General features: G+C 39.3%; 1 protein-coding gene across 1 annotated transcript in view; it reads left to right on the forward strand.

The window, feature by feature from the left end:
- LOC124789618 overlaps positions 1-26,900 on the forward strand; it is an 81,015-nt gene that overhangs the window by 32,250 nt on the left and 21,865 nt on the right. The window contains exon 3 of the mRNA XM_047257038.1: positions 2,155-2,248. Within this exon, the coding sequence (XP_047112994.1) occupies positions 2,155-2,248 (94 nt within the window). The remainder of the gene's footprint in view (positions 1-2,154; positions 2,249-26,900) is intronic.

Consider the following 26,900-nt stretch of genomic DNA (forward strand, 5'->3'; position numbering starts at 1 on the left):
TTTTTTATTTATAATTCTAGAAGTTGACAACAGAAGGCAACACCCATCAGCTACAGGAAGCACAAAGCCTGTACATTGTTCTCATATGAAATGAGTCCAGTTTCTGAGTGATACACACATTGAGAAAATTTCAGCCCAAGCTATACTCAGCTGCAATCTTATGAACGCAGCATTGTGATCCGACCTATGCTTGAGCTTAGTGTCCAATGTGTGAAGGAGGAGGAAGTTTCTGAAAGGGAGCACAGCATTGAATGGAAGTTGGAAGTGAAATGTTGACCATGGGGTATATGGAAAGGAAGAAACAGAGAGAATTTGACATTTGATTATAAAATGTAGAAAAAGTAAGTGGACAGGTGATATGTGAAGAAAGTATGAAGAAAAAAATTCCTGGAAAACCATTATCAAGAGGAGGAACACATTAGTAGTACATCTGCTACAATATCGAATGTTTGTAAACTTGGTGCTGGTAGGAGCAATAGAGGGAGAAGTGTTGTAGGGAATGTGAAAAACAGATTGTGGAGGATGTTGGAAATACACTTATATGCTGTTAGAGAGAGAGAGAGAGCACACAAAAATCATTTTTCATGACAAATCTTAACACTTTGTGGCCTGTGACATAAGTAGGATGACATCAGCCCTTGTACTGCCCATTGGTCTAACAGTTGAGCTCACATGATCATGGCATGTGGTTTCACGGCATTCAGTAGTGACCAGGTTGTGCTTGGCTGACATTTGGAACCCTAAATTTATGAGCCTGTGCTCCTTGCCCCCATATTCAGGGAACTGGCAATGGAGAGATCATTGATGTGAATAACTACCCAGTGCCTTGGGTTTTTCACTGGGTACATGCCATGATGTGACACCACAGTCATCTGGGCAAAAGAGGATGATCCTTGCTTTTAGGTAGATATGTGTAATGTGATTGCTCACAGGTATATGTAGAGTTGACAAGAATAATGCAAGATACTAGGAAACAAAGGTTGGTATCAAACTTTTTAGAGCACTCTTAACTACAAATCCATAAAAGTGCTTCTATGGAGCATGTCCTGCCTCTCGTTGTTCTTGCTGTCATTATGTAGAAGCACGTAATGGAGTTAGCCTTAAATAGTTGATTTTTATGTACAAGTAGTCCCAGAAGGAATGGTCAGTATTAAGGACGTGACAGAATGATCATTCAAATGAACACACACACACACACACACACACACACACACACACACACACATTCCACTCTTGTTGTTGTTGTTGTGGTCTTCAGTCCTGAGACTGGTTTGATGCAGCTCTCCATGCTACTCTATCCTGTGCAAGCTTTTTCATCTCTCAGTACCTACTGCAACCTACATCCTTCTGAATCTGCTTAGTGTATTCCACTCTTATTGCAATAAAAAATAATTTCAGGCAGCTTGTATAATGTTTTTTATTTGCATTTGTCATTTGTGAACACTGACCACAGGAATTAGTCTCTTCTTCGCCATCAATATGTCAGACACTTGTGAAGAAATGAGAAACAAGTTTTCCTATGGGTGTTACAGATGTACTCATTTTTCTGTTGCAAGTCTTTATGCAATAAAAATGATGTTAGTGTGTAAAAAACAGTATTGTGGATAGCATAATTACATATAAAGTTGCAGTTTATTTTTAATTTTGAGTAAAAGATACACCATTGCGCTATATGGTTACTTTATTCAAAACAAACAACTGGTTTTGTAATGTTAATTACACCATCAAGTGAAGTCAGTTACAGCGTGCGACTGGAGAACAATTGATATTAAACTTCTCCGCTTCCTAGAATTTCACTCCATGCCAAAAATCATGTTGCAACCCACAACAGATTAATGTAGAAGGGGGACTAATAACTGGAACCACGTACTAGTGGATCAGATGAGTGGAGTACAGGGCAGCACTGTGGCTGCCCAAAATGTTTTCATAATGCTGAATCGTGAGATGTAATGACAGATGTTTTGATTCACGTATTGTACCTTTTGAAGTGTATCAAGATACTAGATGGGATCAGTCACAAACTTGAAATTTAAGTTTTTTTTCCTGTTACTCATGAATTCCTCATTCTTCATTCATAACTTTTTCCCATTTTCTTTTTTGAATCTAAGCTGCTTTCAAATGTCAATTATATTATCTAATAAGTCACTGTTTCAGAATCATGTGATCCAAAAAGAACAAACGGTGCTCTTAGAGATGTGTTGAATACCAGTTGGCCACAAGTAAAAGATTGTGCTTTCTTTGATATACAGTGAGTACTCTTTCATACTTAAATTAAAATTAAAAAAAAAACCTTTTGTAATCTTTAGGCTATAAAATGTGAGATTATGTGTTTTGTGTATACCTTTATCTTTATTTAAGCTGTTGGTAGTCATGTAGTGTAATATCTTTATTTGCCTTTAAAATGTAGTCATCCATAATTTTATGAAACTTTGAAATAAGTTGCTGAACAGTTGCTGAACACAATGCCCCATTGTGAAATGTAGACAGACTGAACGTTTGTCGGAATATGTACTAGAAACTTTCTTAATGTATATTTATTTTAGTTATAATGAACTATTATATACATGCATGATATATTTATTGTGTTTTAGAGGCAGAGTATAAAAATGTGTGAATAAAAAAATAGACAACATCTTTTAGTGTTCCATATTTGTCAGCCACAGGAAAAGAAATAATTAGGGACAACAGATGGTGTCTATACTTTGTGGCATAGCATCTGAAAGAAAAGTCTCAATACACTGAATTTTACCAAAAAGCTTTGTTGTTTGAAGAAAATATGGTTTCACAATACTAAACTCAAGTACTGAACAAAGTTTGTGATGACCTCTATGTAAAATGATGAGCTTGTAATATACATGTAATGAAATTTCCGAAAAATGCTAGAATGAAAAGACAGAAAATTTAAAAAAAGAAAACATTAAGACAGTAATGTAATCACAAGCCCAAGAAAGTAATTGCCATTGAAGAAACTTTTGATTCACTTATTACTTTATGAGCATATGCCATCAAACCTATGACTGTTGTTCTCGTGCCAGTAGTACAACCACACTACTTGCTTCCATATAACTTCCTCAATTGCTCCAGCATTCATGTAACACAGCGCTGATTGTGTCTTGCATTTGGAAAAAGATGAAAGTGTGGAAACAATTAGTGTGTGGCTTGCTTATCCTGTTCTGAAGTGAACAACATTTGAAAATCATGAAAGTCAGCCACTTTCTCGACCTTTCACTTCATAGTAAAGAATTCTGTGCCAGAAGCTATTTTGTTTGCTCAGACACAGGTAAGTGACATGAACAGAAATCATGCTCCTTAGACCACAGTTGCCTCCATGCTGTATATCAGCAAATCAGTTGTACACAGTTCTGGAAACGTCAACAAACTGATCGCCACATGAGAGCAAAAAGTAACAAAAAAATTTTTTTGAACAGATTGCCAAAATGTTAAATAGTTCTGATATTCCTTTTGAAGGAAGACCTTAAGGGAAGAATCTGAGACCAAAAAGAGGGTGATGACATCTACTGGCAGAACCAACCAGTCACTAGCCCAATGGCTTGCTGTTTACAGTGAAATTAAAATATCTCCAAATACATGAGAATGAGCTAAAATTCTTAGGTTTTGGAAGATATTATGTTTACTTCCAAGAAGCACTTACGATTTTTGACATCTGAAGGCTAAAAAATTGTTCATTCTGTATAAAATATGACTTCAGTTGAAGTTGAATGGTCAGCTGTGTAAATGATATGTGTCACTGCTTACTTCTTACCCTAGCCACCAACTACAAGTAGCCACTATATTTGCAAATGGGTGTAACAGGTTAACTAAATGTTTCCTTTAGTTTGCACCTTAATGAAGATGCAGACCTGGAAGCTCTCACTAACTTGGTTGCGCAGTTCTCTCACCTGTCTTCCTTTATGGGGTGGTTGTAGGCAGCTGATCAGTTAATGTGCTCTCTAACCCCATTCGAACATTGTTCAGTGAGAAGTAAAAGTTTCCATTTGAGTCGTCATTTGTTGATTGATATATACAGGGTGATTCAGCTACCCATAGCAATGCCTGTTTATGCAACCAGCAGTGCTATATTTGGCCTTCAAAAATCACGTGCAGGATTTTTATAGTCGCTCACTCTTTACATGCAAGCTATTAGTTCTGCAGAAAAAATGAAGAGGACCTGTTTGTAGGAAATTTAATGCAGTTAAATTTTGTACTGGGATTTGTTTTCCACTGGAGGTCACAGTTTTCTTGTTACTCAAGAAAAAACATATGAAAGTGACCTTCAAATGCTCATGCATCCCCATAGTCATCCTCCAACAGTCAGGATTTTTAGTATGTTGTTCATGGCACTCCTTCCTACCACTGTACAATTATTTCTGATTACATGAACTATTCCTGATGTTTGACATTTTTTGGTCACTATTGATTGGGCTGTTATTCCACCAGCATTGTCAGCTATTTCATTAACATCATTAATTTAAATGTTTCTGTGAGGATAATGAAACAAAGATGACTTTTTTAAGAGTTACATTAAAACGAATTATGGTGACAGTTTGATCCAAAATTAGCCCTTACAAGCACAGTAGTTTCATAGGCAGAGTGCTTAACTAATATAACAATGTAATTTTTTGTTTTATGCTGTTAAAATTCACAAAATTATTAGATAAAATTTACACAGATATCAGTTTTACATTTTTTAAGTGGTCGACTAAAAAGGTGGCATAATAAGGCCAGTGAGCGAAGACCAAAAAGTGTTGAAAATGGGAAATAATTCATGGAGTTGCAAATTTTTGTACAGTGGTAGGAGGGAGTGTCATGAAACATACTAGAAATCCTGACCAGTAGAGGGGGTGCATTTGAAGGTCCTTTTTTGTATGTTTTTTTGAATAATTTGAAAACTATGGCCTCTAGTGAAAACATATTCCAGTACAAAATTTAACTACATTAAATTTCCCACAAAAAAGGTCCAGTTCATTTTTTCTGTAGGACTGATAGTTTGCGCATAGTGAGCCAGAGAATGTGGAAATATTACACATGGTTCTTGAAGGCTGGATATAACATTATGGGTAGCATAAAATGGCAACATCAGGGGCAACTGAATCACCATGTATAGTCACTTAATTAAGCGCTGAAAGAGAAGTTACCAAAGTGACTGCCCTTCGAGGAATATTTACAAAGATTCTGAATATTTCCAATGATTTTTCCTTAGTGAGAGGATTGGAACACAAAAGCATCAAAATTCATGAAAGCAGTTGAATAAGAGATTGAAAGAGAAATGATGACTGAACGTAAAATCTTGTTGGTTGTAGGACACATCATGTTCCTCTTCATCTTCTTCTTACATGATTGATGTCTCAGTCCCTCTGTTGAGGTCTTATTCAGGATCTTCTGGGGTTACTCATTAGTTGGACACTGTCAAGGACCAGGGTACCATTCGCTTATAAAATGGAGTTTTCCTGTGCATGTTCTGAAGAGTTGATGTTATTGGATGAACTTCTTTTGGCTCCTACTGATGGTTCATCAGATTATATAGATAACAAAACAGGTTGAGCGAGAGGAATGTTAACTGAAACATCGGTGTCTCGCTGCAGGTGCGATTTCCTGCTGCTTGTTTGCAAACGAGCAAATTGCTTGGTTCTGTTGCACTGGGTATGCTCTAGGTTGGCCATTAGCCAGCTTGTAAGAGCACCATTTGTTCTTGGCTGGTTCCTGAGAAAAACTCCAGAAAATCTTTATTTTCAAGTACCGGTACCAAAAGTACCAGTTTTGGGGATGGCCATTTCTACAATATCTATTCATGGCAAATTGTGAAAATTTTTACCCCATATTCTTAAGATGATGTTCTCCAGGAACCTTGAAACTTTTTTTTATATCATTGTCCATTACAAAGATGCAAAGGTTGAGAGTTATCTTAATTATGCACATATCATCTGGGCCGAGGCATAAATGTTGTTTTAGCTGCCATAGTGAACACACAGCATGGTTGTGGTTAGTCTTTTTTTTTTTCACCATTATAACCATATGATGCAATATGTCTGTATAATGAGCATTTCACGCCGATCCAGGCCATCTTGATCTGGAAATTTTTCGATGGTTCCATCTGGTGGCATAGGCACCTTACAAAAAATTATTTTGTCATACAAAATTCTTTGTGCTTGCAAATCAGACACCATATTTTTTGGTATACTGTATGTGTAGCCTGAAATGTTGCGCATTTTTATGCAGTGTGTATATGACATGGGACAACCTGGAGAAAACCGGGAAAAACACGGGAATTTTTTAGAAGTCCAGGAATTTTTCATTGTTTCAGCTCTCATTCAAATTTTTGTAATTTTGGCTGGTAAGAACCAATATTCTAACAAAGGATGTTATTGTATCCTGCTACTGCAGAATAATACTGCAGCAATAAAACATGAACAAGAGAAAAAAAATGAAAACAAAGCATCTGTTGCAACGGAAATGCGCCTCATACAACAACAAATCACAGTGCTCATACAAGCGTCTGCCAGCAGCAAAGTGTGTCAAGGGCTTTAGGAAGACTAAGCAATGCTTAACAACATCATAACGACTCTGATGAGCGTGACGTCACAACTGTTTACATTACATTCGTTTGAACAGTTGCGAGCACGCTCATGTGCATGCACAGTTGAGTTGCACAGCACCTAGCATCCAGTGCATGTTGGTCTATCGATTATTCACATGATTTTGAAACACATCCCTGTTGATTTTTTAACATTTTTGAACAGATTCTAAGTTGCTTTGTGACTGAATCATAAGTTGATTTTTGAATGCATTCATAGTGTACGTGATGTCTCTGCCAGAGGAATCCCGGTTTTATCTAGAAATAAACTTTCCTGCAGACAAAAGGGGATGGGGCTACATGAGCTGAGAGGAATAAAGCTGAACGGGTGAATGCCAATCGCTGTTTGTTATGTGGTTGACTGGGTTTGTGAATGGTGAGTTTTGTTACAATTACTAGTGAAATCCATATATTCAGACTATCAGAGTGGAAATAAATGACAAACAGGAATAACAGATAAAGATTACGTATTATCTTCTCGGGGTATACAATAAAATGAAATTTTGACAGAAAGATTTTGGCCAGATCGCTACACTAGTAAGGGCCAGTTATATAGTCTTTGGTTAGCAGCCGCTTAAGTTGAATTCTGGAAGTAGCGCAGAAAACACATCGTACGAACACATAATAACGCCCAACCAGAGAATAAATGTGGGACAGCTAAACTGGTGATTGTAGCAGGGTTAGTGAAGTTAACCAGAGAATAGTTACAGAATTAGTGAGGACGAGATTGTTAGAAGGAGGAAGGAAAAGAAACGGAGACACCACACAAATTATGGAAGAATTTGACAATTCCAAATTTATACAGAAATTTCGTACTACTGCATTTCAATCTCATTCTTGAGAAGTTGGAGCGTATGAATGAAATGTGAAACTATTTCCTAACATAAAGCTTTTTGCTTTTAGTAGACCTAATAGGCATTTGATATTGGTACTTTGTGCTATGAAGATGAGCATTTGTGCCAAAACAACCACATTTATTTGATGTGTGTTACAGTTGCAGCAATATTAGACAGGCCTATATGGTTTTGTATAGCAGACAGTGACAAAATAGACGTAATCAGACCAAGAAGTCACACCAGTCATAGGTATTATTTGTATTAACAGCTTTTTCAGTATTAGACAACGACATTTCGAGTTTTCTTGTAGGAAAACGTTTGTCGACCTTTGATGAGGTAATAGATTCTTTCGCAGAAAGGAAAGCATGCCATGTAAAGCTGTAGCGAGATTAGAGAGGGGGACAAAAAGAAAAAAAAAAGAAAAAAAAAAGTGTCTTACATTTTCTCGAACATGTGTTTTATGTATCAGACTGTTCGGAAAGATGTGAGCTACAACAGGAACATTTTTTGAAAGGTCGATTTTTTAAATTTTTGGTTCAGATGAGGAGAGCAGCCTGATTTGTAGTGGGGAAGTGGATAGTCTCCATGTGACCCTTGTTTACGTTTAGTGATTTTGCTGTTTCCTCTTCATTTACTGCTCTCATGTCAAATGAAAGCAAAATGGATTTCTGTGGTCGGGAGGTATCAAATGAATTAAAATACATTTACATAATTATGGAGGCCTAAAATGTTGTTAGTTTCAGATTTTATTTTATTTTCACCTTTCTGACACTCGAGCATTAATCACCTTGCAGAACAATGAAGTTATTTTTGTCGATTTGCTAAAGAAATTTGGCTTTCATTAATCTTTTCCGCTAAGGCAGTCAATTTATTTGAAATGAAGTGTGTAATTCCACACTATTGTCTAGTTTCAACTGTTACAGCATTTCAAGTGCACGTTTTCATATTCTAGCACTTATGGCATTATTCCATACTAAAGAACCAGACGTGAGATTATACAGAACTGGTACTCCAAGAAAATTTGCATCCCGAAAACCACAATGAAAAGCTTAATATCAGGTCGAGGCCTACTCCGTTAGGAATCTGGACATGCGAATGTGCACTATGAGCCGAATTATCCATTTTAGTGTGGTTCACGAAATTCCGATGCTCTTGGAGTATCCTCTGATGCCTTGTTTCTTTTATGACACAATGTAAGATCTTCCAATGTTTTACACGTAGGAACATAAGGGCTTCCTATGTCATCTTAGCTGTGCAAGCATGGTGATGCCTGTTATCTGGCACTCTTCGGCAACTGCTAAAATGAGTCTATTTCTAACAGGTCATAGTAAAATACTGCGAATGGTGGTTTGAAAAGCGTTATACTTTCAAAGTAAATTTCCTTTTACACAAGATGAATTATGTGCGAGTAAATTTCTTAAATCACAAAGTGTTTGACTCTCATTTAAGTATCAACTCTTTGAGGACTAGCCATTTAGAAGAATTTCGAGATCAGAAGATCAGACATTTAAGTCATTATTAAACATTTTACTGGCACATTTATGTGATGTATCTTAAAGTGTAACACGTGCAAAAAAGATCAGCATTATATGTGAAAGCTCTTAGCCTCTCTTGCAGCTTATTAATCTATAGGTAGCGGAGAACGGGCATGGTAATTATGACGATAAATAATCACTCGCACTCCCATGACTTACTATGAACACTTTTATTCTCGCAGTGTATACACAATGTATGTAGCATAGAGCGCGTACTACAGAGAACTGATCTGGCAAAGATACAGTTGTTCTCACTGCGGTAGGGTAGTGGTATTATTGGGGGATGAGCCAGTGGTTCTACATCCCCACAAATCTTTGAGACCAATATTATATGTGAAAGCTTTGCTTTTCTTGTAGCAACACTATGTTCATTAATTTAAACCAATAACTTTTCCTATTTGTGTGTTCACGCTACTTAACAGTGATGTTGCTGTTGGCTGACTACATCACTGTCCTGCACTCTGAATATTCACTGTCATTGGTTGGCGAGATCAAGTGACTTGAGCTGTGACTGTCTTACAAAACCACATCGCAATCTCAATTTCAATGCTTCAGAAAGTAACAGGCGGTGTTTGGTGGAATTCGCATTTATACTTTCGTAATATGAAAATATGCAGCATACATGTTACTGCACATCAAATATCTTTCCTAAACATGTTTTTTTCCCCCTTAGTTTCATTTTCCAAAGTGCCGAGAAGTTCTACACCAGTGTATAAAACCATAGCCATTCAAAGGATTGATAACTTTTACAGTTCCGAGGGAAAGTATGCTGTCACTTAACACAGAGAAAGTGCATTTTCGCATAGGAGAAAATGTATTTTTAACCGGGAAAACCAGGAATCTTTTCCCTTGTCCCTGTAAACATTCTGTTATGTAAATTAATATAAAGTGAACTAGCGTTTTGATAGGTGGTGATTTTGTGTAAACTTTATATTACGCATACTTATTTATTGTTTATATGTGTCACAGTAAGTAAATGTGTCAAAGTATGTAAATAAATTGTCAGAACTTTACTGACTTACAGAATTTCTTTTATATAAAAAGCACATCCTGCTGTAACAAGGAAAAGAAGGGAACTAGCTGAAACGTGCTTCAATTGGAGCTCCTCCATAAAAGACCCTGACAGAAAAGTGGGGAACCAAACCATTAATCTTGCATACCTTTCTAAAAACAATGTAAAACATCTTTTGAAAAACGTTATAGTCTTTTCAGACTTGACATGTGTATTGTACAGCATACCTACCGATCTGTACATGGTATGTAATGAGACTATTAAACCATATTTCACATTTCACGTCATTCTGCTTTCGTCACCCAAAACTTTGACATTCAAACAAGTTCACCCTTTTTTGTGCTGAAAGAGAGACGGCAATGATGGGAAGAAGAGGAGACAGTACCAGTGGGTGAGAAAGAGAGAAGACAGTGATGGTGGGAGAGAGGAAGTAGCAGTGAAAGAGAAAGAGAGATGAATGAAAACAATAGCAATGGAAGCCAAAGACAGAGGAGATAGTGACAGTCAGTGAGAGTCAGTGTCAGCAAAACAGGAGAGAGAGATGGATAGAGATAGTATCAGTGGAAGCAGAAGACAGAGGAGACAGTGTAAATGAAAAATACAAATGAATAGTGGCTGTACATAGGCTTGGGAGTTCTGAACACCTACTCCCCCCCCCCCCCCCCAAACCCCCCTCCCCACCCTACCCCTTCCACACCAGCTAACTTTAACATGAGTAAATTTGTCCACTTCCCCCAATCACCTATACCCACATGCTAAAGTTTCGCAATATAGAGGTCAAAATCCCAAGAAAATCGTCCCCAAGGACATATGGAGAGGAGATGACAGTGGTACAGGAGAAAGATGGCAGCATGTAAGTGAGAAGGAAAGAGACAGTGGCAATTTGAGAGGAAAAAAGGGGCAAAGACAATAGTAGTGGGTCATAGAGGCAGTGGAAGTAGCAGAGAAGAAGACAGTGGTAAGGAAGAGCAAGAGAGAGGAATGAAGACAGTGACAATGGGAGAAATAGACAGAAGAAAGTGCCAGTGGGAGAAAAAGGAGACAGTGATAGAGAGGCATAGTGGCAGTCACTGTGAGAGGTCAGAGTGTGATGGCTTTATTATGAAGAGAGGCTGGGCAAAAAGATTTAGAACGTTCTGTGTTAAAAGTGTGTCCAGATGTCAAAATTTTTGGCGAGGAAGGTGGAATGAGGACTGAGACGACTGGTTGCCCATTTTTCTGTCAGAGTCTTTTAAAGAGGAGCACATTCATCTTTTTTGTGCTCTGACAGGAGCATTTTTCAGTTGGCTACATTTGTTCTTAGAAATTGTAACCCTATTCTTGGTCTTACCTTCTACAAATGTTGCTTTCCTTGGCTGGCACAGATTATGTAGAAATCTGAATCTTGGGTGCAGTCCTCCTTATGTTCCACTACCATAGATTTCATTTTTGTTTTAAACATGTGCGGCATTTGTGCTCTTTTATAGCTTCTTTTACTACCCAATACCATTTAACCTACATTCACTTTGCCACAGCCACATGTCAGTTCACAGACTCCTGTGATCTGGAGGTGACCAGGTGCATCTGTATTGTGTTAGAAAAAAACTCCTATTTTATCCTGACTGAAAAATAAGATCTCTATACCATGTTTCCAAAGAATTTTGGTTATGAGGTCAGTAATGCTAGAAACTGTCAGTAAGATAACAAAGTGAGAAAAGTGCTTCTTTTTCATCCTGCTTAGCTTTAGAAATAACATTTGAAAGCCCTGTCTTGGACCAACCATTGTAGCTGCTGGTCTTCAATATCTCCTTTCCAAGTTGTTGTTGTCACAGATGCAGAATGCCAATGCAGACAGTGTGTTGAGCACTACTTGCTTCTGGGCTCGTTGGTGATGCGAGGTGGCATCTAAATATCTATCTGTGTTTGTATGCATTCTATCCCCATTGTGTCCTAAGTATTGTCAGATCTCTTGTAAGCCAACACATCTAAGTATGGGAGACCTATCTCTCTATATCCAAGATGTAGATGACTCTGGTATAAATCTCATTTAAGTAAGTTTGGAATCTATAAAGTTAACATTTTAGTGCAGTGTTCCTCTGGTTCCTTAACGTGGTATCAGGAGGTGAATTAAAGTCTGATTGGGAGTTAAGACTTCCTGTTATTCAGTGTTGCTCACCTTAACATTTCAGCCCACCTACCAACCTCTTCTGATAGAATTTCATTTCTTGAAGTGCTATAGTTACTGCTGGAAATGAAGTACAAATCCAATGTCTAGTTCTCAAAATAAATATGATTCTTCTGTTAAACAGTGTGTCATATATTGCACTCTTGTTTACAGTAACCATTCAATGCAAAAGTACTTCAGCATTCAGCACAACACAATTATGTTGATATGAACTAAGTCTAAAATCGGCCTGTCTTATTTAACAGATTCCAACTGAGTAAATGTAGAACAAATTTTCTCTTGTACCTGTGTTGTCGCATCATCACAGCCACTCTTTCTCTATGGCACGCACTATATCTCCAAGGCAGAATCCGATAACACAGAATAAACTACGTGACTTTTAGATGTAGTGAACATGGTAAATGTTTATCGTCATCCTGGCTTGCAGATGTGCTGTGTCCATCCATTCCATGATACATGCCCATAAATAAGACATACATACAAACAGTAGTTTATCTAATTCATTTTAAAAATGAACTTTTTATAGTGGCAACCATTATTTGTCAGTTTGAAAATGCTTGTGCAGCACATCACATCACCAATGTGATGTGTTATACTACAGATTCCTCCCCTTAGGCAAATGATGTAGTCACTACTGTTAAACGTTAACCAAACAGTTAATATTCAAAGTTCAAAACCAGTTTTCACCTTTTCGTTAGAAATGTCAGTAGTTTGTATATATTTGACGCATAATCAGTTCTGCAATGCATTTCATTTGTAGGAAAAATACTGATTCCTATTTATTACTTGCTGACTGCCCCCACAATGAATTATAAACTAGTAATTGTAGGCACATATTTACCTTAATATCATTATGATTAAGTTTCTTATCATTTCTACCATGCAATCATTCTTTTACTATGTATGTGGGACCCCTGATAACAAATATTTATGTTCATACAGATCATTAAACAGTTTTTTTACAATATATCGTAGTTTTCTCTTGTGCACCATTCATCACCAGGACCTGCAGTCCAATAGCCATTTAGTCAAATCATCCATTTTTCATCAAATCAAGTACATTTATTCCAGAACTCAGGCTTTTCTAGCCTTGCTCATAAAACTTTTCATGGACTAAATTGCTTAAACCTCCCCTTAGAAAATTCTTACAAACCCAGCCATATTACCTATCTTCTCCAATAAAAATTTAAAAAAATTAAAATGAATATGAGAGACTGTAAAATTCACAGAGCTATACTGGGATATTGCCCTGCATAGTTGTTACAGGGAACAGCACATTCATTGTTACGAATGCAGTTTCCTCATCAAATGCCTTCAGCATTCATAAACTGCCACCAAACCAGAGGAGTTACATGTTTTGAACAGTTAACAAACATTTATTGTCTGGCGTTCTGTAGTTAGTTACCTATCTTTTTCAAATGTGGATAATAGCAAACAAAACTTAATCACTTGCATGTCATCTTTAAATTAGCCTATTGAACAGATTAACAGATTCAGGTAAATCCTTCTATTTTGCTACTTTGGAGGGACCTCTAAACAAATGGTATCAACTTGGGTAGTAATTGTCAAGATTCACCTCTTTCTGCTGAAAAACCACCCTCAAACAATCTTTTACTGTTCCACAATGGCAGTGTCCATATTTATGTAGCATCCCTTTTCTCTCAGGTGTAGGCTATCTTTTTCTTCTAGATCCACCTGTCCCTTCCAGTACACCACACATACATACAGAATAGGGTTCACTATCTTGTTGATAGCATTTACAACTCTATCTTCTTCTTTTACACATATGTATTGAGATAACCTATTCATACCTGGTTTTTAATCTGTTTTGTTTACTGAATATGTGTTACTTTTCTGTACATAATCAGTCACCATTTCTCTGTACATAATGAGTCGCTACTGTAAATCTGAATGCCCTTCTATTGTGTAGTTCAACAATTGTACCTGTATGTTAGCCTGTCATGTCTACACTTCCTAGCTAATGGTATATCTACCTTGATCCCCCTGTCAAATGTGAGGGAAGTAACATCCAGCTCAGACTAGAATAAATAACTCGTCTAGGTTATGCAGTCTCGTTAATTTCTATTGTGTGCCACTTACTGGTGTAGAACTGTTGTAGTTGTAAAGAGATATTTCTTATGACACACATCTTTTGATCACATCTACATGTATTATAGAGACCTTTCTCTTTTCCACTCATAGGGTCTACTAAGAAAGGACCTTCTGGGTGTGCAATCCCCATAATTTTGTATGGATCTTCATAACAGTGGAAAAACTTCCTCATTTCTTTCTTTAATTGTGAAGTATGATGGAAGACTGTCACTAGCACCATGCCACTGAGTTTAAAATTAGGGATGCTTGCTTTTAAATTACATTCTTGCACTCAACATTGTGCACATCTAATCAATTCCTTTCTATCTATTCTTGTAAATACTTCATATATTTCAGGCCAAGAAAAAATTTTTAAGAATGGTTTTCTCTAAACTTTTTATACAACACTTCTACTGGGAAAAGCCCACTTAATAAATAAGGTAATACATTAAGATTAATTTGAATCTCTGGAACCTCAGGGGCTCAGCATTCGTTTGGTTTCCTGAGCTGAAGACTGGTGAGCACCACCTATCCTCTGTTACCATAAGATCTGGGCACACTTCAGTGACCACTGTACAGCGTGGCAGTGGAGTACTGGGTGTCATAGGAAACGGGCATCTCGACCTAACCTCTCAGGTTACAAGAATGGTAAAAACCTCAATGAAAAACACCTCTAACTCAAGGTGTGTGGCATGCCAATGAGATGCGTGGCTGTTAAGGATGGAACAGTCATTAGTGGGCAAATCCTGAGGAACCTGTCACTCCTCAGTTGTACTAGGTTTACTCAGGCCCCTGGGGGGGGGGGGGGGGGAACTGTTTAAGTAGACCCTTATTTCCCTAGCTGCTCATGGGGCTGAGATGGAACCCTCGAAATCATCTTCTCATCCCAGTATGTTGGGTGTACTGCCTGGGAGTACTCACAACCATTCATCTGAAAGAATGAGGAGGCTTGCCCTCTTATAATCAGAATCAGCTGAATTTCAGTAACAGGGCACAAGGAGTCAGAAATTAAAATGTGTTTCTGGTGATCAAGAGGAAGTAGGGGATGTTCTATATCCATAAAGATTTAGGAGGACTTACTGGCATCTTAAAGTCTGTTAAACAACTGCATAGTGGTTCTGTGTTGGTCAAAACTAACTAGTCAAAGCAAGTGAAACTTCTGAAGAAATCACACAAATTGGATGATTTTATATTGTTGTTGAGTTGCACACCTCTTTCAACTCAATCAAGAGTGTGGTCACGTGCTGTGATATCGTGGACATGGACATAGCAGAGATGAAACAAGATTGGGCATCACAGGGAATAGTGGATGTGGATCAACGAATGCGAAAGAATAATGGATAAATTGAGAAGACAGCCACTTCCATTGCCACCTTGAATTCTCCAAAGCTGTCTGAAGATATTGTGGCAGGGTTCCTCCAACTTACAATTAGGTCTTAAGTGCTTAACCCTATGCAATGCTATAATTGCTAGTATATTGGCCATACAGCAATCAGTTGTGGAGGTGAAGTTACTTGTGGGAAGTGTTGAAAAGTAGTCCATGACACTGAGACTGACTGCCCATCTCTGGTGATCTGTATCAATTGCTGTAGGAGCCACCCAGTCTAGAGATGAGACTGTCCTGTTTTTTACTGAGGAATGCAAATTCAGGAACTAAAAGTGACCAAGTGGATCCCCTATGCTGATGCCAAAAATGAATAAGGTAGAAAAACCTTCAGTCTTTGCCACCTTGTATGCTTCCATAGTACAGAAATCTTTTCCCAAGGTGGATGCTTTGATGGAGGCAACGTCCAGCATACCACTATCCACCACAAGCACCTGTACATGCCAAAGCAAACTGAATAAAGACATAGCATTCCAAGGAGCTATGAAAGAGACCAGCAACAGTTCTGCAGTGAGTGTCAAGAAGACACATCAAAAGCAGAACATCCCCTTTCCCCATCACCCTCAAAGGGAACGGGAGCAGGTAAAGGGTCACAACATTCAGATCAAAAGCTGTCCCGGATGCCTTCAGACATCATTCTGGCACGTCTGACTGATGAGGAGGACATCATAGAGTTAGATGCCTGATCACCAGACCCAGCAGACTCTCCAGTCCCCCATGCTCTACAAGTGCCTCATCTCCCCGGTACAAAGATAGTGTTAAATTAAAACCACACCACTGAAATGGCTCCCATACTACAGTGGAACATGAATGGTTTCAGGACTCAGGTGGCAGAACCCTCTGTACTTGTGTGTACAAGGTACACATTTTAAAGACATTGAATCCCTTTGCTACAGGTCTAAACTTTCCACTGTAGTGATGACCTGACAAGGGGAAGAGCCTAGGGTGGTTTTCATGTGTTTGTCAGTAATGCTCACCAGTGCTCTGCTCTCCTTCTGGCTATTGACCTGCAAGTAGTTACACTGAAATTCATGCGTGTTGGAGGATCACTTTTTGCTCACTGTAGTTACCTTCAAAAGATGCAGTGGACTCCGAGGCTCTCACAGGCCTTATGGAACAACTCCTCCAAACATTTCTCATACTGGATGACTTCAATGCACATAATGTATTATGGGGCAGACACTTGACTTGCCCTCTGGGTCACATTTTGGTTGGTTGGTAGATTTGGGGGAAGGGGACCAAACAGCGAGGTCATTAATTAAGGAAGGATGGGGAAGGAAGATGGCCGTGCCCTCTCATAGGAACCAGCCTAATATTTGTTTGAAGCGATTTAGGGAAATCACAGAATACCTAAATCAGGATGGGATGACGCTGGGTTGAACTGTTGTACTCCCAAATGTGAGTCCAGTGTGCTAGCCACTGCACCACCTTGCTTGGTCCACATTTTGGAAAGCCTCATGATGTCTCACAAACTGTGCTTCCTCAAAACAGGTTCCCCCACTCATTTCTGTGCTGTTGCTAGGTCATTCTCAGCCATCGACCTCTCTGCATCCCACTCTGCTTTCATCTACAAGATGGATCATTAGCTGCCTGTGGAGCCACCAAAATGAATGGTTAGCAGGTCTAGCTGGATGTAGTTCAGCCTGCTATCTGTGTTAGAAAACCGTGACAGCATCCAGGAATTGGTGGACCACATCATACGAGTGATTCATAATGCTGCTGACTTGTCTATCCAAAGCCCTCAGGTCATCTTAGGAGGTATCCTGTTCTTTGGTTGACCAGTGAGTGCTGTTCAACAATCTGGGACATGCATGCAGCTCTTCGAGTTTAATACTGCACAATAGCTGACAACCACGCAGCCTTTTGGGTCACATGAGCCAAGGCTCAATGCATCGTTCAGGAAATTAACAGGAAAGATCGTGGCCAGGGTTCCCGGACTCCAGGACAGCAGCGCTGATGCAGGGGTGTCTCCAACAATGCACAGATGATGGCAGAGCATTTTGCAGCGACTACCGTTGATGCCAGCCAGGATCTAACGTTTTGCTGCTACCATGTGACTGCAGAGAGGGACAAGTTCGACTTAAGGCACCATAATTCTGAGTCTTACAACTGCTGGTCTCCACGTGGGAGCTAGAATTGGCACTGTCTGAAACTCGTGATGCTGCACCCAGTCACGGCCAAATCCGGTACTACATTCTTCAACATTTGCCAGCAGTGTCAAACGAAAGCCTCCTTGAATGTTTTAATTTTATATTGCAGACAGGCAACTTTTCTAGCTCGTGGAGAGAGGCAGTTCTGATACCTCTTTTCAAATCAGGAAAAGACTGCATATGTCCCAGTAGTTACCGGAGTATCACTGTAATGAGCTGTGTAGGAAAGATGCTGGTGTGAGTGATTAACTATCGCCTGGTCTGGTTGTTAGAGACTGGGCAATTCCTTAGCCACACTCAGTGAGGGTTCTGGAGATTTCCGTTCATTGTCAACACCCTGACCCTGCTAGAGGCAGTTATTCAGCAGGCTTTCCTGCATGAACATCACTGTCTCAGCATATTTTTCGATATCAGTAAGGCACTACTTAGAAAAACAGTATTCTTATGCAGCTCCCTTGATGGGGCTTTCATGGCCACCTCTCCTTTTCATGTGGTTCTTCCTGTCTAACCGGGATTTTAGGTCTTGAGTTTGGTGACATGCTATCAGATCTTTCTGAGCAGGAGAAAGGTGTTCCTCAGGGTAGTGTTTCATGTGTTACCCTCTTGTGCCATAGCCATAAACTGTATCATGCCTGTGGTAAGGAGTCCTGTAAAGTGTTCCTTATTTGTGGACAATATTGCTGTTTTCTGTTCCTCCTCCAGTGTTGCAGCTGAGTGAAGTTGCACAGTGGTTAGCACGTTGGACTTACACTCAAGGAGACGACGGTTCAAACCTGCATCTGGCAATCCAGATTTAGGTTTTCTGTGGTTTCCCTAAATCACTTCAGGTCATTGCCTGGATGGTTCCTTTGAAAGGGCATGGCCGATTTCCTTCTCCATCCCTGACACAGTCTGAGCTTGTGCTCAATCTCTAATGACTTTGATGTTGATGGTACATTAAACCCAATCTTCCTTCCTTCCTTTTCCAGTGTTGCAATAGCAAACTGTCAGTTGCAACAACTTACAGTGTGGAGGTTAGAGGAGTGGACTTCGAAAACGGTTTTTCAGTTTTCTGCAGATAAGTGTGTGCATGTGTTCATTTGAATCATTCTTATCATATTTTTAATTTACATGAATTGCATATGTGAAACACCATTCTATATTTTAAAGACCCTGTGAGGTTTCTGGTCCTCATTTTTTTACTCCAAACTATCGTGGTTACACGCCTGAAAGATCTGAAAGCCAGAACCCAGGAGGCACTTAATATCATAAAGTGCCTTAGCCTTAGGTCTGGGGGGGGGGGGGGGGGCAAACTGGGGTTTTCTGTGTTTGCTGCTGCCTATGGATGCACAGTGTGTGGGTCAGGGAGGACTTCTTAACTGAAGATTATTGATGCTATCCATCTTGAGGGAATTAGGCTTGCCACAGATGCTTACAGGACCAGCCCCATACCCAGTCTCTGTGCTTAGGCTGCGAAACCACGACGCACCATCTGGTGGCAGCTCCTCATGGTATGTCAGGCATGTAAGTTCCTTGCAGCTCTGACTTCACATGTATACCATAGCTGCTCATCCACCTCTGGAAGCCTTTTCTCTGACTGTCAGCAGGCAAAAATGTAGTTAGGGATCCACAAGCAGTTTGTGGTGGAGTCACTTGGTGTGGAGCAAGTACAACAACAAATCCTAGGTTTTAACCATCTGCCACCCTGGTTACTGCAGAAGCCCAGAGTAATTTTAGATTTGGTGCAGTACAGGAAAGGGTGCACTCCTGCAATGTTTTAATACTTTATTTAAGGACTTTTAACTGAGCACCACACCTTTACAGCTGCCTCTATGGATGGGTCAAAAGAGAGGACTCGATTGGTTGCTCTGTTGTTTTTCCTGGATTGTGTCCTCAAGGTCCAACTGCCTCAAAACTTTACTACCTTTGCCACCAAATTATATGCAATATTGTGGCTGCTGGAGCAGATGAGATGAGATTCGAATACTAAAGTCCTTGTCTGTTCCAATTCAATGAGTGCCCTTCGTTCTCTGCAACAATTGTCCCAGCTCATGTAGTACCCCAGAATATCTAGAATGCCTTCCTCCAATTACAACATCTGGGGAAGGAGATGTCTTTCTGCTGGGTGCCAGGGCACATGGGTATTGCAGGGAATGAAAGGGCAGATGTAGCAGCCATAGAGGCGTGTCATGAGGCTGAGCTAGTTAGGTGTGCCATAACCCTACATCCTGTCACCTCGCTGTGGAGATATCAATGGGAGGATGAGTGGCTGGAAGTGGCAGAAATTAAGCTCCATCTAGTAAAACTGACAACATGGCAGTAGCATACCCCCTTTCAGCCACTTCAAGTGGACAAGATCTTTCTTACTCGTCTTTGCATACACCACGGCCCTTTGATGCATGGCTTCTTGCTTGAGTGAGAGGACTGTCCAATGTGTGGTGCACAGATCACTGTGTGCCACATTTCATTAGACTGTTTTATTTTCTGACCAGCTGTCAACGGCAGATTTGACGACAGATCTGCGCTCTCTTTCAAGTAATGTTCAAATAAATGTGGTGAGATTTTTAAGGTTTTGTGATTTGTGCAATATGTTTCCAAAAATTTTAGGGAGATGTTTTTAATGTGTTAACAGGGTGACTGGCTCACCCACGTTTTTTGTAAGTGGTCAGCCAGTCACCTTTTTGTGTGCCTCTATTTTAGTTCATTCTGTTGTTTTATTTCTGTTTTAATTCCAGCTATAGTACTTTTCACCCTTTCTCCATTGTCTTAAGGCTTGTGAGGTAGAGTGATTGTGTGGTAAATGTGAGTGAGATGGGAGTGCATGCATGAGTGTCATTTTATAGGTTTCCTCCTCACTGTGATAACATTTTTGTAATTTTATCCACATTCTTTTCTTTTAATATGCATAAAGATTCTAGGAACCTCACTGTTGGGTGACTGTAAGCTCTAAAACACACACACAACTTGGTCATTTCCTTTTGCATCTACATTTCATCTATCTTCTTGGGTATACTTTTGTTTTCCACTCTCTGTAAGAGCCCATATAATCTTAGCCTTGATGTTACTATCCAGCTGTCCAAGGATTCCTCTTTCACACTTTCCCTTAACCTTTCGTTCCTCATCTTCTCTCTCATTATTATACCTATTATACTTCTGAGGAACTTCATTTCACATGCCTGCACTCTGCTTGCTTCTCTTTTCTTCATTAACTATGTTTCAGGTGCATAGGTCAGTATTGGGATGTAGTAGCTTCCACATATCTCTTCTTTGCTCTTTTGTGGTACATCTTTTGTCCCAAACCAGGCTCCTAACACTTCACAGGAATGTTTCCGTCTGTCTGCCACATTCACTGATCTCTTTCTCGTTTCTTCCATTTTCCTCTATCGCACTTCCCAAGTGCTTGACACTCTCCACCTTCTTCAGTTGCTCACTACCAATCCTTATTCCACTAGTTGGTCTATCTTCTTTCTTTCTAGTTGTGACCATGATTGCACATTTGTTTACATCAAATTTCATTCCATACTGTCTCACAGTTTCTTACAACTGTTCCTGAATCCACTGTTTGTTGTCTGTTTTTCCACTCCTTTCTTTTCTTGTGCTTCCCAGACCTTTCTTCTACAGACACTACCAAATGCCTTTTCTGTATCGAGAAATGCCATCACCAGGTCTTCCCTAGATTCATAGTTGTGCTCATGAAGCTGCCTCACTGCAAATACGAGGTCAACCATTGACCTCACAAGTCTGAAGCCATGCCGTTCCACTCTGTTTGTTCTCAACTCGTATTTGGATTCTGCTTTCCAGGATCTTTTCATATTCCTTGGCATAGTGTGGTATCAGTGTGACTCTCTTGTAGTTCTACAGTCCTTCCTACATCACCACCCTCATAATACAGTCACTGTTTCCCAACTTCTGTTGCTGACTTCAACCTTTCAACACTTACTTCGTCCATATCTGGTGCATTTCCTCCTTTCATCTTGTCCATTGCCATTTCCATTTCTTTCCATGTCAGGTCCTTTTCTCCCCCAGAGTTTACTTCTACCTCCTGTAGTCTATTATCATCATCTCCAAGTCCATTTAGATTTAGCAAATGCTCAAAGTACTCCTCCCACACTATCTTCTGTGTCTCTTTGTTATTAATCTCATTATCCTTTTTATTTATCATTGCTGCATCCTCTCTCAGACCTCTCCTCTTACTTTTGTCCACTCCATGCAGTACATTCTTAGTTCTTCTGTTACCTTCCTCCATCGTGTTTGCCCATTCTTCCATCCACTTTCTTCTCTCCTCAGCCACTGTCTTATTTGCCTCTTTCTTCTTTTTCTGGCACTCCTGTCTTGTTAATTCGGACCTCTCTCAGAACTACCATCTGAAGACCTTGTTCTTCCTTCCCCACTACTCCTTGGCTCTCTCAGTCCTTCAACGTGTCTCATTCCTTCATTTTCTACCACTTGTTCTTCTGCATACATCTACTGCAGCTTCTAATGTAACACTTCTAAAATGTATCCATTCCTCTTCTCCTGCCCCCCCCCCCCCCCCCTCCTCAATCATTTGGTAACCTTTTTCTTATAATCTCCTGGTATTCTTCCTTGACTTCCTTTTTCTTCAGTTTCCATACTTTAATTCTCCCTTCATGGTTCTCAGTCTTCTTCCATTCTGCAATGTTACTTATAATATGTTTTGATTACAAAATATTTATTCACATGACCGGTTTTCGTTCCTCTAGAACCATCTTCAGATCTGCAAATTTCGGTTACAGGAGTAACCTGCCCACACTCAGCAACCTTCACATGCTGCGTCACAATGTGACGTGCTGAGTGTGGACAGGTTACTCCTGTAACTGAAATTTGCAGATCTGAAGATGGTTCTAGAGGAACTGAAACCGGTCATGTGAATAAATATTTTCAATCAAGATGGATTATAAGTAACATTGCATAAAAAAATGATTGCAGTATCCCTGCAGACATTATGTCTGTTTTTGCAAAATTCTTCCATTCTTTCATTATTCTCATGCTCGTTGCTAGTAGCTGGTGGTGGTCACTGTCTAATGCCTGTGACGGTAGGACCTTTCTGCCCATTACAGTCACTGAGCGAGGTGACACTGTGGTTAGCACACTGGACTCGTATTTGGGAGGACAATGGTTCAAACCTGCATCAATCATCTTGATGTAGGTTTTCAGTGTTTTCCGTAAATCACTTTAGGCAAATGCTGGGATGGATCCTTCGAAAGGGCACAGCCAACTTCCTTCTCCATCCTTCCTTACTCTTTTGGGACCAATGACCTCGCTGTTTGGTCCCCTCCCCTGAATCGCCCACTCCTCCATTACAGTCATCTTTGTTTCCCAATCATAGAGCATGTAATACATCAAAGATTTCTGCGCTAGATTCCTGTTGTACCACTTTTTTGTGGTTCTCTTTCTTCTGAAACCATGAGTTACCTATCACTACATCATTTGTCTCTCAGAATTACAGCAGTCTTTTGCTTCTTCATTTCTGCTTCCCCATTCTTCTGCTCCCAGTACATATCCATACCCTTGTCTTTCACTCCCTACATGTGCATTCAAGTCTCTCATCACTATTACCCTTTTTCCAGTCAACTGCTTTTATAGTTCTTCCTCAAAGTCCACTTGGGGCATGTACATCTGAACCATGTCTGTACCTCTTCTTTTAGACCATTCCTCATAACAATGCCCACTCCCTTTTGTCTACCTTCTACGTTTTCACTCCTATATAGTCTATAACCTTTCTTCAGTTCCCTACTGCCTTTTCTTTTCCATCTTGTCTCTCCCATACCTAAAATATGTAGCTTTCTCCTTTCCATCATACCCACTATCTTCTCTATCTTTCCTGTCAGTGTTCCAATGTTAAAAGTTCCAATTCGTAGTCTGTTTGTCCTGGTGTGTCATTGTATTTTAGATCCATCCTTTCGGAGGCTAGTTTCCTTGTTGATAGCTGGTTGTTAATCCACCGTTGGCTAGCTAGGCCTATCACAGCTTCACAGAGCCTCATTGATCACCACTTTTAGAGTTCCTACAGAGCCTTTGTGGCTACCGTATTGATCCCAGGGCGCTAGAAGTCCCCACTGTACTTTTTTGCTTTAGGTCATCCCCTACTTTGTAGTGTTACCCACATGACTTAACGTGGATGAGAGGTTGGTCTTCTGAGAGACTCACAATAAAAATAAAAGCTATAGTAAGCTTAGGTACATCCACTTACATTCCACCTCTCCTGACAAAGACTGTGCTCAAGGCTTAAATATTCATTAGTATACTCATTACGGTTTAAGTAGCTTTCTAAGCTAAGTTTCTGAGCATGTTATACTTAAGTACACTTCCATGGATATGAAAATGTTTGCTTAAAATCATTAAATGAGTTTGTTACTTCGAAATCTTCCGTCATTAGGGCACCAATAGCTTCTCCTGTTCCTTCCTCAACCTGTCTAGTTGTTCAGAGATTCCTTTCGTGGTTTTAGTTAAGTCATCCCAAATTTTCCGTAGTTCACTCTGTTCAGCCTGTTTCCACCTTAGAGTGAGGTGTGTCTGCATACGATTCACTCCTTTCTTCTGCTTTATGACCATTTAGATGACCTCCAAACTAGTAGGTGTTGAGCTAGAAACAGTGGGTACATCGTAATCTTTGCTTCAATTCGACACTCTCTACTTGCTTGTGTGCCTAAGATTTGATTGTGTATTATATTGAACTCCTGCTCAGTTAATTATTTTAATTGTTAGAAGTGCTGTTTTACACTTCTTAAGTTGCACATTAACTTCATTTTGCAGTAAATCACACTGTGTCAATATTTCTGAATTTATCTTCTCTGGTAAGGTTGGAAGTATCGTATGTTACTACAGTATGCTATTTTGTATTTCTTGCTCTTCCTTACATGATTCATTGATATGTTGTGTGGATTTTTGTTGTTTTTATTTCATTCTATAATTCGATTTTAGTATTCTTTAGTGCCAAGCTTGTTTGCTCGAGTGTTGTGTTAGATTGTCCAAGTGTCATGTTTGTTATTGTTATATTAACAGTTATCTCCTGTAGGTCATTACTGAACTGTGTACTAAATTTTCTAAACCAAGCTGGGACGTCTGCATTCATTTTTCTTGTCACATGTTTAATTGGCCTCAGCCTAACATTGTAACCACTCTAGTTATGCATTTGTAGCACACCCATTAACTCTAGTTGAAAAACCACTTTCACTCTTTCGCAATATAAACACAACAGAAAAAAATAATTGGAAACTATTCAACTCAGATTTTATACAGATCACCAGGCTCTTGCCAAACATAAATGCCGATGGGAAACTGGATTGATGTGTAAGTTGTGCTGTTTCACCAAAAATGGGTGCAGTTCATTGTTGATGCTGCCGCTGTTGCATAGCGATGAAGAAAAGTATGATTTGGAGTTGTTGTGGTCTTCAGTCCAAAGACTGGTTTGATGCAGCTCTCCATTCATACTCTATCCTTTGCAAGCCTCTTTGTCTCTGAGTAACTACTGCAATCCACATCTTTCTGAATCTGCTTACTGTATCCATCTCTTGGTATCCCTCTATAATTTTTATCCCCAACACTTGCCTCCAATTCTAAATTGGCAATCCCTTGGTGTCTGAGAAACTGTTCTGTCATGCAATCCATTATTTTAGTGAAGTTGTTCCACAAATTTCTTGTCTCCTCAGTTCTGTTCATTATCTGCTCGTTAGTTACATGATCTGCCCACCTGCATTCTTCTGTAGCACCACATTTCAAAAGCTCATGTTCTCTTCTTGTTTAATCCATTTATTATCCATGTTTCACTTGTATACATGGCTACACTCCATACAAATATCTTCAGAAAATATTTCTGAATACTTAAATCTATATTTGATGTTAACAAATTTCTTTTCTTCGGAAATGCTTTCATGGTCGTTGTCAGTTTACATTTTATATCCTCACTACTTTGACCATCATCAGTTATTTTGCTCCCCAAATAGCAAAACTCATCTACTACTTTAAGTGTTTCATTTCCTAATCCAATTCCGTCAGCATCATCTGATTTAATTCGACAATATTCCATTATTCTCATTTTGCTTTTGTTAATTTTCATTTTATATCCTTCTTTCAAGACACTGTCCTTCCCATTCAACTGCTCTCCAAGTCCTTTGTGTCTCTGACAGAATTACAATGCCATTGGCAAACCTCCAAGTTTTTATTTCTCCTCCCTGCACTTTAATTCCTACTCCAATTTTTTTATTATTATTTATTTATTTCCTTTACTGCTTGCTCAATATACAGATTGAATAACGTCAGGGACAAGCTACAACCCTGTCTCACTCCCTTCGCAACCATTGCTTCCCTTTCATGCCCCATAACTGAAATCTGGTTTCTGTACAAGTTGGAAATAGTCTTTCATTTCCTGTATTTTACCCCTGCGTCCCTCATAATTTCAAGGAGATTACTCTAGTTAAGACCTGCTGTTATTCAATCCTGCTCATCATACTATTTCAACTCACCTGCCAAACTCTTTGGATTGAACTTTGTTTCTCGAAGACTTGCACTTACTGCTGGAAGTGAAGAATACAAATCTCACATCCAGTTCTCAAAATAAATACAGTGTTTCTGTTAAACAACATATTATATATAGTTCTTTTCTTTACAGTAACTACACAATACAAAAGTACTTCATCATTCAGAACATCACAATTATGTTGATATGAACTAAGTCCAAAAATAGTCTGTCATATTTAACAGGTTCCAATTGACTGAATGTATAACAAATTTTCTGTTGCCCCTGCAATGTCATAGGCATTGTTAGTGCCACTTTCCTCTATTGCACACATCATCTTTCAAAGGTAGAACCTGATGACACAAAGTAAATGGTATAACAACAAAAACAATCAATTATTGATAGAATTATTTAATTGGATAGATAAAAAATCTATTCGCCAAACAGCGGCAGAACACATACATAAAAGATGCTTGTAACTGGCAAGCTTTTAGAGTGTGCACGCGCGCGCGCACACACACACACACACACACACACACACACACACACACACACACACACACACACACTCTCTCTGCATCTTTACCCTGCACAGTGTTCTGATACTTATTAAATGACTTATATTTTGTGGCTAAACTAAAATAAGATCTATCACAATAGTAAATTATGTAAACTGAAATTTGTATAGAAATAGGTCTAAAA

The sequence above is a fragment of the Schistocerca piceifrons genome, chromosome 3 (assembly GCF_021461385.2).
Source record: "Schistocerca piceifrons isolate TAMUIC-IGC-003096 chromosome 3, iqSchPice1.1, whole genome shotgun sequence".
NCBI classification, from domain to species: domain Eukaryota; kingdom Metazoa; phylum Arthropoda; class Insecta; order Orthoptera; family Acrididae; genus Schistocerca; species Schistocerca piceifrons.